General features: G+C 43.8%; 1 protein-coding gene across 5 annotated transcripts in view; it reads left to right on the forward strand.

The window, feature by feature from the left end:
• The window catches only part of GUCY2F (guanylate cyclase 2F, retinal), a 50,064-nt gene extending 47,481 nt beyond the window's left edge, over positions 1-2,583 (forward strand). For 4 of the 5 annotated variants that reach the window (XM_069808596.1, XM_069808601.1, XM_069808599.1 and 1 more), the window contains one exon: positions 291-2,583. In XM_069808596.1, the coding sequence (XP_069664697.1) occupies positions 291-429 (139 nt within the window). In that variant the 3' untranslated portion in view covers positions 430-2,583. The remainder of the gene's footprint in view (positions 1-290) is intronic. The other variant, XM_069808598.1, reaches the window with a different exon arrangement.
• The last annotated feature ends 9,907 nt before the right edge of the window (positions 2,584-12,490 follow it).

Raw genomic sequence — 12,490 nt, forward strand, 5'->3', positions numbered from 1 at the left:
GCCCTCTGGTTGTTTTTATGTAAATGTAATTTACATTTGTGAAGTGGGTATCCTTGGATGAAATCTCTGTGTATCCCATTAACCCGTGGAACAGCTCCAGTGGTTGTATGGTTTATTAGGACCACCACATCCCTGCAGTTCTCTACCAGCATCCCTCCTTGCCCGATGCTTCTTGATGGCTTTGAGAACATCTATTGTTTCTGCTTTGTCTGACACAAAGTGATGCAAAAAGAAAGGCTATTCCTTAGTGAGCAGGGTTCCTAACTCCTGCTCTCTTCTCTGTTTTACAGCCACAACTGGCCAGATGTCCTGACCAGGAAACTCAAATCTGTCCTGAGGGGCACAAAGAGGACACTGGCAAAAGCAACCTTTAAAGAGCTGGGGAGCATGAAGGAGGCCGGAATAAGTACTGACGAGGATGAAATCTGAGAAGAGCACAGCAAAAAACTAGTAAGATCAGGATGGACACCTTGAAGCCAACACAGCAGAGGAGCTCACACCCTCCATTTAATTCCCTTCCAGCCAAAAGCAGTATAATTGATGAAGCCTCTTAGCTCTTGCAGAGGGTGAACCTGAGCAGGCAGATGAATCCTGACCATCATCTCTTGGGAAACTGGGCACCAACTCAGAGCTGTATGTGTGCGTTTTTGGCAGGGGTCCATTGGGGAGGAAAGTGATGGTGGTGGTGATGGTAGTGCCAGCTCTTCATCAGCAACTGTCACAAGGATGAGCCCAAAGAATATTTTAGCTCGGTCTGCATGGCAGCACAAACATGTCTGGCTGCACTTGAGCCTGGATTTGAACAATAATGCCAACTGCTAAAATGGTTTAACTGTTTTGCATTATATAGATTTTTCTTGTTGTTGTAGGAAACTCTGGTTTCATGAAAATCAGTGCAATTTAGAAGAAAGTGGGTTTGACAACAACAAAAAATATTTTTCACTCCCCCACAAGGGGAAATTTTGAATCAAAATGTTTTGTTCCTATATGTCAATTTAAGCTGAAACATTTTCTTTTAAATTGACATTTCAGCTGCAAATGCCATTTTAATGCTATTTTCAAACTGAAATGACAGTTTTGAAATGAAACAGTTTGGTATGAATCAATATTTGTTTCCAAATGCCAAAATGTGATTCTGCTCAAAATGTCAAAATATGTCATCTCTGCAATTCGAGATCTGAACTGGAAGAACATTTTGTTTCACTTTATACACACATACATATAGCATATCTAAAACATTTTACACTTTTCATCCCAAAGCAGGATGAAAATGGAAAGCCAAGATATTGGAAAACTGAGATGCAGAGAATGACATTCTGCAGTTCCTTCAGCTGAGTAACACTAATGAGATATGAATTTTCTTTCCTGTAAAACTGGAGCTGAGGGAATGAAAAGTACATCACTTAAGCAGCGCAAAGCCTAAAACATATCGCTTTTTTTCCTTCCCAGTCTCCAAGTGGTCTCAAAGGCACTTGTCTTCAAAGTAAGCGTCCCAGCGGGTAAAAATACCTTTCTGCAAAGGGCCAGCACTTGGCTTGTAGGCACTTCTCACAGAGCACACTTCATCAAGGTCAAATAATTTTGTTGTTGGCCACTTCTTCTTCCAGATTTTTTACTCCCGTTCAACATCTGGCTTCTAACAGTCTGCTGGGAATTGTTGTTCTCTCTTCTGCAAGGCTGAAGAGAACAGCAGATATAGTAATTTAATCGGTATTACCACCAGAAGGTGCTCATTGAAAACATGGAGACTTTTCTCAAGCTCAGTTTGAACTCTTCTCATCAGAGCAACCAGAGCAGATTTTTATCATTCAGATGATAAATAAGAGTCAACAACCACTTGCCAAACCTTCTTTAGTTATTGCAAACAATTGCCTTTATGAAACAAGGCAAGCAAGACTCCACAAAGCTAAGGAAGATATTATTTTCACAACTCATTCACTGTAGCAAGTATAAAACACATGAACTGTCAAAGTAAAGAGCTGTTTGCAGTATAAACATCTGAAAAGTGAAAATGGAAGGGAAATTTGTTAATGTTCTTTAATAATGAGATTTTACTCTGTGGCACCTTGTTTTGTGAAAGAAGCTTTTGCCTATTTAGTGATGTGAGTTGATATTCCGGGTGGGAGAAGTTGGCCCTTGAAAGACATATGTCGAAAGGCTCATACGACACTTGAGCTGTCAAAGAGGGCTTAGGAAAGCTTTCACCTTCTGCACTGTGCTCACCCTCCATTTGCAGATCCATTCAGGAATAAAGTCCTATGCAAGAGACATGGGCCAGGCAATTCTGACACAATATACCTCAATCTACGGTTCCAGGGACATTATGTGGATTGGTCTGTGCAAACATGAATTTAAACAAATAGTTTCTGAGTAATTCATGTCTTTTCCATTATTTTCCCATGTTTAAAACATTGATCAAGCACAAATACAGGCTGGGAGATGGGTGGATTGAGAGCAGCCCTGCAGAGAAGGACTTGGGGGTGTTGGTTGATGAGAAGCTCAGCATGACCCGGCAATGTGTGTTTGCAGCCCAGAAAGCTAACCGTGTCCTGGGCTGCATCACCAGCAGCGTGGCCAGCAGGTCGAGGGAGGGGATTCTGCCCCTCTGCTCCGATCGGGTGAGACCCCACCTGCAGTTCTGCGTCCAGCTCTGGGGTCCTCAGCACAGGAGAGACAGGGACCTGTTGGAGCGGGTCCAGAGGGGGGACACAAAAATGATCAGAGGCTTGGAACACCTCTGCTATGAGGACAGGCTGAGAGAGAGTTGGGGTTGTTCAGCCTGGAGAAGAAAAGGCTCCGGGGAGACCTTATTGCAGCCTTCCAGTACTTAAACAAGGCTTGTAAGAAAGCCAGAGAAGGATTTTGTACAAGGGCATGTAGTGATAGGACAAGGGGTAAAAGTTTTAAACTGAAAGAGGGTAGATTTAGGTTAGATATAAGGAAGAAATTCTTCATTGTGAGGGTGGTGAGGCACTGGGACAGGTTGCCCAGAGAAGTTGCATCTGCCCCATCCCTGGCAGTGTTCAAGGCCAGGTTGGATGGGGCTGTGAGCAACCTGGTCTAGTGGAAGGTGTCCCTGCCCACGGCAGGGGGGTTGGAACGAGAAGGTCTTTAAGGTCCCTTCCAACACAAGCCATTCTGTGATTCTATGATCACTGCTGTTCTGCTATGTAGTGGTGTGGGTTCCACCAACCTGACCTTACATGTTGGCAGAGAGAATTGCAAGGTGCGGCAGGCAGAAAGCACATCCTCTCTATGGAGGACAGATGATCTCTCCCTCTGCTCTTGGTGTGGCATTTCCATGCAAGTGAGCGTTACATCAATGGGTTTTGCTTGGAAAGGCCTACGTGTAGTCAAGGCCGGCCTCCAAATGAAAAGAAGTACCCACAATGATGTGCAAAAGGAGAATCATCTGGCTAAATATAGCCCTGTAAGGTCCAGTGAGACAGTCAGCGAGACAGGTCCCCTAACAGTCAGAGAAGGGGAGCAGGCACTTCCCAGGGGGGTTTCTTAGGCTCCTACATGTGGATACCTCTGTGTGTGCTGGGTGTCTCAGTTCCCATTACATGTAATGGAGATCAAGTCCAGAAGTCCAAGGACCCTAATGACTCAGCTGAACCTAAAATGGGTGACTACATCTGGCTAGCACAGTCACCCCTAAACTTCACTGACTATTGGAATGTCTCCATTCAAGCAATGGGAGCCTGGTGCATGCAGATATACCCAAATGGACACACCTGTGATGCAGTTCAGCTGCTGAAACACAGGTGCTTAATAACATTTAGGATGCCCTGGAGTACCTGCAAATCCAGACAGAGCTGATAAATAAGACAGCACCAGAGCCTTTTGCAATGGCAGCTGGAGGCCAGACAGCAGACACTAAGATCCAAAATAATACTAGACAGGTATGTTTAATGAGATACACCTTTAAAGTTGGGTGTCTTACCCTGAAAATTAATCCCATCCTGGATATCTGTACTCAGATGGATGAACCATGCCCTAAAAGTGCTTGTCATCGACTCTAACAGGAGCTGCACTGATCAGCTCAGGTGGAGAAACCTACATCAAGGATGAATAAAGTCAAGCTGGATGAACCTCACTCCCATGTAGTTATCATCACTGGGTCAGAGGAGGTGCTGGACTCCCTAATCTTTTCCCTGAGTCTGGAAATTCTGACACTTGGCTTGTCTAGAAGTGCTAACCCTCTCTGAAACACTTGTTTTTCCCAGTACACAGGCAAAATGGATGTAAAGGAAGATACATATGAGCAGAAAACATAAAATTTGTGAAGCGACTTGCCCTCTGAAAAACTTCCCACAAATCCATTTAGCTGGTAATGTGACAGTGAGCAGGAGGGACAGTGACCTTCCGTTTCTGCTATATATCAAATTAAACATTCGTAAATGCATGAGAAAAAAAAGCCACAACTCTCCTCTTCAGTCTACCACTATGCATATATTCTCCTTTTCAAAATCTACACATACATACAGATACATATATATTTCAGTTTTGGGGTACCCAGTTTTTTATGTCCTACTTACCCACTAAGAAATAGTCTTTGGCATGTGTGTTTTTGTTAGTCTAAGAAAAGACATTTTTAAGAAAATATTGGGTAGCCAAAACCTGAATTTTCCAGCTGAAGACGATTTAAACAAGAGGATTTCAATCCACCCTTCTGCACACAGGTTTTGGATTCTTTCTTCAGCCTGTAGTCTTGTAAAATAAACAACATTCTTTGAATTTATTTAAAAAAATAAAATAGTAAATCTGTGGGAAAGGGTAGCAGAGAAGCAAAGTTCTAATCACTGATGACTTTAGTAATCCCAGGATAATTCTTAATTCTCTTTGAAGCTAGTGGTATTTTTTTCCTCTTCATTTCAACAGGAAGAGGCCAGGGACGCATCCCTGAGTGTGATAACCTCTACTGTTAGAAAGCCATAAAATATATTTATATTTTCCTGGCATTGTTCTGTTTAGACAGGTTTAGGTTTACTCATGAGATTTCTTCCCATACTAACTGTGATTACTGTATCATGCTCTTTTCTTGTTATTTTGCTCCTAAAACTGGTGTTTGGGCGTTGTAATGAGGAAGATGGGGGCTGGAAGCAGCAAATATAAGTTTTGTAGCTCCACAGCAGACTTCTCAGGTGATTACGGACAAGTCATTTGGTGGATTTCTTAGATAGTGAAGCACACACTCTAGAAACCACTATCAACAAGAACCTACCATGTGATTGCCAGAGGTTTTACCACTAATGTTATAGGGTGAATTTTATTGTAATCATGCAAACCCGCTGAGAGCTGTAGAAGAGGTATTTATGCACAACATACCCTGTCTGAATATAGTTCATGTTTCATACAGTATTTTTAACAGTGAATTAAAACCAAATGCCAATAAAGATCCTTGGAGACCTATTCCTCCACCTGAAAGTCTTGTCCTTGTTTGTATATTTACCTTCAGCTTACTTCTTACCTTACTTTTCAGCTCTCTGTGCAGATAAGGCACCCGTGGAGACCCCTGTTCAGATGTTCACTCCATTATTCAATAATTTAGAGGCAGGTCTCAAAATATGCAAGCCAGCAGCAGGACAGTCAGGCAGAGGAGGTATGAGGAGTTGCAGAAGAACCCAAGGAAGGTGTGGAGCAGCCACAGCGTGGATGGATGTCGGGGCAACCTGCTCCTTTCTATCCATGCAATTGAGAACATGGTCTGGCAAGGTCCTCTGCACAGGTAGACCCTTTCCCCGCTTCACCTACCCACTCACACACAATAACAGTGCTCATCAGCTGGGTGCAAGTCCATGGGCATCACTGGTGAAGGTGGGCTAAGGATTTCCTACCGCCGTAGCCAGACATCCTTGCATTCCACTTCAGTCATGCCTGACAGCCTTAGTGTGACACTCATCACTGACCTTATTCAAATAATCATTTGAATAAAAGAATAAGTGGGAGAAGGCAGAGGAACTACAGCTCTGCATACTCAAACTGAAGCCGTGTGAAATGCTGGCCTTAGATAAAGCTCTTGCAGGCAAAGCTCAGCCTGACGAAGAGCTATAGGATTGCTAGGTCAGCTTGTGGGGACAGTGCTGTAGGATCCAGAGAGCTCGATGTAAGGGGAGGTTGGGTTAGCACACAGAGTTGGACCAGACCTCCCAAAATGCGCTGAGAGCCATTGCATTCAGGATGATTTCCAGACCCCGGGTCATTGCAATCCTCTCCTCCAGCCTCCTGCAGCTGGAGGGTGAGCAGCAGCGCGCTGTGTTCCTGGGCTAGCGACTGCTGAAAAAGGCAAGCAGATGAAGCTTTTCAGTATTTGTCCCACACCAGGGTCCTCCCCCAACCTTCTTGCAATGGCCACTGGAGAGGGTTCCCTGAGCTGATGAAACCAGCTCCATGTTCTGTGCAGTGTAAGAAGCACCTAACACTTTCCTCCTATGCTGGTTACTTTACAGCTGTTGGTATTAAATTTCATTCATCATCTTTTTCCTCGTTCATTAGAGCTCCTCACAGTCCTCCCCAAGCCTGACTTCATGATATCTGCAGATGTCAGTATTGTCCTTCCTTCCCTGACCAAAGTCTCTGAGCACCACTAAATTCTGCTAAACAGCTCAGGACCCAGCGGGGGACTACGAGGACCACCCACAAAAGTTGTTGCACAATGAATTCTGGTCGTGCAATTCTCCTCTTTGCTTCTTGCCTCCACATCAGTCTTGATCCATGACATTTGCCCTCCACTTTGTCATTACTTGGTGCAATACAGTCTCCTTTCCTGCATAGGACCTGTTTAAGATCTCCTGAAAGTCAAGGAAAAATTTATCAGCTGGCTCTCTTTTATTGACTGCTTTCATTGACACATTAAAATTATTTTTTTAAACGGAACTAAATCCCCCTTTTGCCATTATCTCTTCTCAACTTGGGGCTGACCAGGAGCCAAACTAGATAGTACAGACTGCAGGCACAGTTAAAAAAACTGTACAACAGACTCAGAAAATAAATACATTAATTTTCACAAAGCTAGATTTCTGAAACATTTTTCATTAACATATGCCGAGAAGCTTAGGGAAAGTTGATATAGGGCCAAGGACCAATGCCGAAATATGTTATATCTACATAGGCCTGATGTCCAAATGAAAACTACAATACGATGCATGAAATTCCAGTTGGTCTTGAACAGAAGGCATTTATTAGCGTTGAAGCTTTTTTTACTATTGTTGTTAGAATTTGCCAAGTTGCAAATGTTCTGCAGTTTTCAAATGGAAAATGGTCTGGTTTTCTAACAGTTTGTTTGCCAGACACCTCAGCTGCCCGTCTGCTGGGCTATCTCAGTCACCGACTCCAGACTTTTGCTGCAAAGCAACCCTGGAGGCAGATGTCTCAGATCCAACCTCCACATCCAATTTCCTTCTTTATTTATTTTTTCCATTCAAGAGCTGGAACTGAAATAGCATTTCAAAATATTGAAATCCTGCAGGAAACCAACTGACCTTTCTCCACTCTAGTCAGAAAACTGTGGGCAGGAAGAGAAGGCACCAAAGAGACTCTGCACGGGTGAAGCTCCAGTCTCGAGGTCTTTGCCCACCATGAGCAGTGCACTGTCCGAACCCCGTGTAGCACAGAATAATATCTGATGGCAGATGTACTGCAATTAACTGCTTTAATAACCATGGCTTATTGAATAGTTCTTCTCCTGTAGTACCAGAGGGCTTTAACCATGGATTGAAGGTCTGGTGCTATAGAAATTGCTTACACTCCTCCGCATGTGACCACTGCGCTGGTACATTATTACTTTAAAGAACAAACCTGAAAATTGTTCATCTGAACACTTCTGATTTTAAAGGATGTTCAGGCTTGGCTCTGAACATGCGTTTTGTGACTCAGGGCTGTTTGCAATAAGAAAGCATCACAGGAGCAGAGCATTCCTTGCCAATCCTTGTTTTGAGCCGTCTGCGAAATTTTGGCACGGTGTCCCGAGAACACTGTGTGGAAATAAAGCTTTTGTTTAACCTACTTGTGTGGGCTCCCTGCGGAGGTGATTGTCTGCCCGGCCAAATCTGTAACTCTAGCTCCCCAACCACCATTGTCACTTAGAAAGCGCCGGAGGGAATAATCAGAGGTTGTTATCCAAACAAGGTGCCAAAGTTTATTCGTGGAGAGATGTCATCGAGGTTGCTCTGGTTGACTGCACCTGTCAGGACTGCAACACAGTCAGGACAAGAGGGAAATATGACCCGATAATCATGGTGGGACCTAGCCTCAGGTCCAGTCTGCAGGGTCACCCAGTGAACGCTGTTTCTCACACTATGGAGAGGAGGAATCACCCTGAAAACATTCTCCTCTCTACCCCTGCTGCTGGAGCTTTGTCCGGGTGGCTGAGCACTGGGAAGAGTGCAGACTGTCCAACACTGGTGTGTGTGGAGGACAGGAGACATGAGAATAATAACCTCCTGACCAGGTGAGAAGACAAAAAGGTCTTCATTTAGGTGGGATGAATCTGCCTCGGTTGTACGTTCAGACACTGCTGTCCATGTGTGCCCAGCCAGCAGAAGATGGGCAGGTGGAAAGGAACTGAGAGAAGAATCTTCTCCAGTGGGGAGTCCTCTGCCTGTGGTGGGACAGTAGGTTTCACATCCTGAGAGGTCTCCAGCAAATCATTCCTCATGTCTGGAACAACAGGAGGCCCTGAGCATTGAGAGAAACCAACCCAGCATGGTGCTTCTGTGGACTTAGAAAAGGAAAAGCACAAACAGATGCTCCTCAGAAAAGCAATGGAGATACCTGCATGATTAAATGACACGTGCCTGACACTCTTCCCTGGCACTAGAGCCAGCTAATAAACTGCCTTCCCCTCTCAAACACCCAAAGGCAGACAAGTACTGCCACAGTCACTGGGCAATGTGTTATAAATGGTGGATTTGGACACTATGGACATCACCTCCATGTTGCCTAAGGCTACATAAATCCAGGGACATGGTGTGCTCATCCCTGTACACAGCTTCAAAACACAATCCAAGGCAAATATGAAATCAGGATAATAATCTATAGAAGGGTTTGCAGATCTCAAGGGCTCCAAGGGCTGAAGGCTGTTTTCTCAAAGGGGAAAGACTTGTAGTTTCACTTGGAAATGCTGAGTGGTGAATGAAGGTGTTGAAATGAGAAGTTTCTCTGGTTCACGTCCCTCTAGACATAGACAAACCCCATCGACATAACTACACCCTGGGAAGCCACTTTTGCTGCCCTTCCTACTGTAAGAGCTCATCCAAAGGGAAAAGGCTGGGAACACCGTGTTTAGGCAATACCTCTTATATTTATAGAAGTCCTGAGAGCTGCAATGTTGAACACACACATCCTCACTGCCTTATGCCCAGGTGCTGGACACATTTGTAGGAGGTGTAGAGGGCTGCATGGCAATTCCCTCTGCTTTTTGCAGCTACAAGGGGAGATGAGTGGAAATATCATGTTGAACCCTTGCTGAACTGCAAATAAACCCCACTGAGGGGCTGAAGGAATATATCTCCTCTAAGGTTTCAGCCCAGGGCCACCTTTCTCGCTGTGCCCTCCTGCTAACCCAGACTGGCATTGTGTAGGGAAAAGCACATCCATGCTGCGGCAGTTATTTTTATGCTGTCCTGTATTTCCTATAAGAACTGGTCCTGGAAAAACATTTTGCTCTTGATTTTGTATAGCTCACCCAGTTTCAGTGGAGTTTATTTATAGAAAGGAAAAGGACACATGAAGAGCTCACTCGTCTCTCCAAGCTGGAACAAATATTTAGCTATACTCCTATAATTTTCATGCTGAATTATTTTAACTGAAATAAATTTTAACACAATCGCAATAAGGTGGAAAATCTTCAGCATTAAAAAGACCAACTACAGCCAATGACAATAATTAACTACTACTCACATCTGTGACATTCAGATTCAAGGTACAATTCAGATGAAAGCATTTTCTGCCATATATGTCAATGCATATGCATATGTGCATGCATATAAATGTACATATGCATATGTGTATATAAATATATACGTATGCATACAATTAATGAGCAGCCATTCACCACCAGAGGGCAGGCAAAGTATACGTAAATCAGTTGTCTTGTGTTCCCTGCACATGTCAATGAGCGAATCGTTCAGTGGCCAGAGAGGTGGCACCAATGGTTTCTTTGACAATGTCCAATGACTTTCTTATCCCAAATCTCGAGCCTTACAACAACCTCATAGTGCGCAATGCGCTGTCTATTTTTTGTTTCTTTGTTTGTCTAGAAATGCTTTGCATTTTTCAAGGATGAAATGGGCTGAGCTGGGAGCGGTCCACCATGGGGTAACCACGGGGAGTGTCACGTAAAAGGTGAGAGGCTTCCTCAGTGGCAAATGTGTGTGTGGAGAAAGGGGAAGGTCAGTGGGAGCTGTATGCCTCCACTTTTCATTGGGCATAAGCTATTCTTATTCCTTTGCAATCAGTGGATACCAGCTGATGTACAGTAAAAGGACTGGTCCCTTCTGGGGTGTGTTAAACATTTATCAAGACTGTCTTATGTGACAACTAAAACCAACTGAGATCTAAATCTAGTGATGTTGAGATGAGCCAATAAGCAATGTGGCCATTCTCATAGGCCTGAGTCCTAGGAACATCTTATTTCATCCATTAAGATGTGAGGTGTGCTAGCAGGATCATGGACCTTCTGGAAAGGTATAATGAGCAAGGAAGAGCTGCTCTGCTTTTCACTCACACTATGGAGAGGATAAAAATACAGCAGTCTTGACACTAGAAAGTAAATCCTAAGAAGCACACTCCTCCAACTAGGAGATGCTTTTAATATGGCACAGACAGACCTTCTAGATATGATGGGTCATGAGATCGATAAGGATCATTGTGTAAAACCCAGTGCCTTTGACCTGAGGAGGAAAAGGGATGTACAATCTAACCCCAGAAGCTGCATTCCAATTTGCTAACAAAGATCTTTGTGTTTGTGTACAAGGAGATGCTTTACAGGGGTACAGAGGCTTCTCTGGGTAGGAACCCTGTTGGGGGCTTTGCTCAATGGGGTGGCAGATGTCAGACCCGCAAAGCAACAACAGAATGGCGGAATCACTTATAAAGTCCAACCTGGGCTGGAAAGCTGGGATTTACTCACAATCAACAAAAAATCCAGTTCTCCGTTTCCTGTCTGTGAAAGGGACTCATTTCCTTTAATTTTGAATCTGTGTCTGCGTTAGTCACTCACCACTCTCTTCGTGTTCATAGGAGAAAGTAGGAGCTCCTTGTGCATGACTCATCTGCCGGAGAATAAAATGATTCATGAGCAAGAAGGGCTTCCATTTCCCTCCATGAGCTGTGAAGGATATCAAGATCAGTGGTTTATTTGATAGATGCTGAACTTGCAGATGTCTACATTTGATCAGAGATATCTCATCTTTTTCACCTACAACACCATTCTGGGGTTACAAATTTGTATAAGAAAAGGAGACCAGGACTTTACCTAGCTCTTCAATGCTGCTGCCATAGCTTCTTCTACCTGTGCTTGACAGGGGGCTGATGATACATGTTTGAGCATAATTATCTGTGCTTCTGTGTTCTCCATATTTCACCATTCCAGTGCACTAAGCTTCCTAGTGGAAATGTAGACTGCGCAACGGCTCCAAAGTTTTTGCCGAGTGCATCCCACCTCTGAAATCTAGAAAGAGATGTTCAGCATCAAATTAAATTTTCAGTGTTCGGAAAAATCAGAGACTGATGAGCAGGACTAAAAAGGCATTGCTTCCTTCAGGTTGTTGCCCTATGTCTCCATTGAAATAATTTTAACATTCCCCCATATCTCCCAATGTACCCCGTCCTTCATTATTTGGTCCAGAGGGGTTGTTAGATGGTGCAGGTACCTTTCTCCTCCAGGAGTATGTTCCACCTGAAGCACTGTACACAGGGACTGCCATGATGTACTGTATCAGCACAGCAAGGAGCATGCTCAGGGATTAAGCCAGGGTTTCAATATATTTCCTTCATGGAAAAAAAAAACCCAAAATACATCATTGGGGGGGGAGTTGTTAGATTATTCAAGAAAAGCCAACACACTGCACAGGAAGCAAAAACATTTTGGAAATAACCCAGAATCCAGCTGTGGGCTATAAAAAAAAAATGCTTTCAATAAGTTATGACGTAGTGGTGGATCAAGGGGCTATGGGAAGGATCAAAGGGTTTAAGGAACATGACAAAAATAGAGCATTTCTAACACAATTCTTCTCTCCCTAGGATTATGATTGCAACCTCCCTTTTTTTTCAGTATTTGCCTAAACAGCATAGAAGGAGCAAAAGACAGCGCAGATCACACTCTCAACCAACTGTGGTGAAACCCTTTTCCACAAGAGCTGAAAATTACCTGTTTCATTTTCAGCCTCAAGGCCTTGCAGATGCAATGCCAGTAATCCCTTCACTATAACTTCCCTGCAGTAAGACACCACCTACCCAAAGTAAACACGGTGAAGAGGTGGAAAGA

Source organism: Haliaeetus albicilla, chromosome 20 (assembly GCF_947461875.1).
Source record: "Haliaeetus albicilla chromosome 20, bHalAlb1.1, whole genome shotgun sequence".
Taxonomy (NCBI): domain Eukaryota; kingdom Metazoa; phylum Chordata; class Aves; order Accipitriformes; family Accipitridae; genus Haliaeetus; species Haliaeetus albicilla.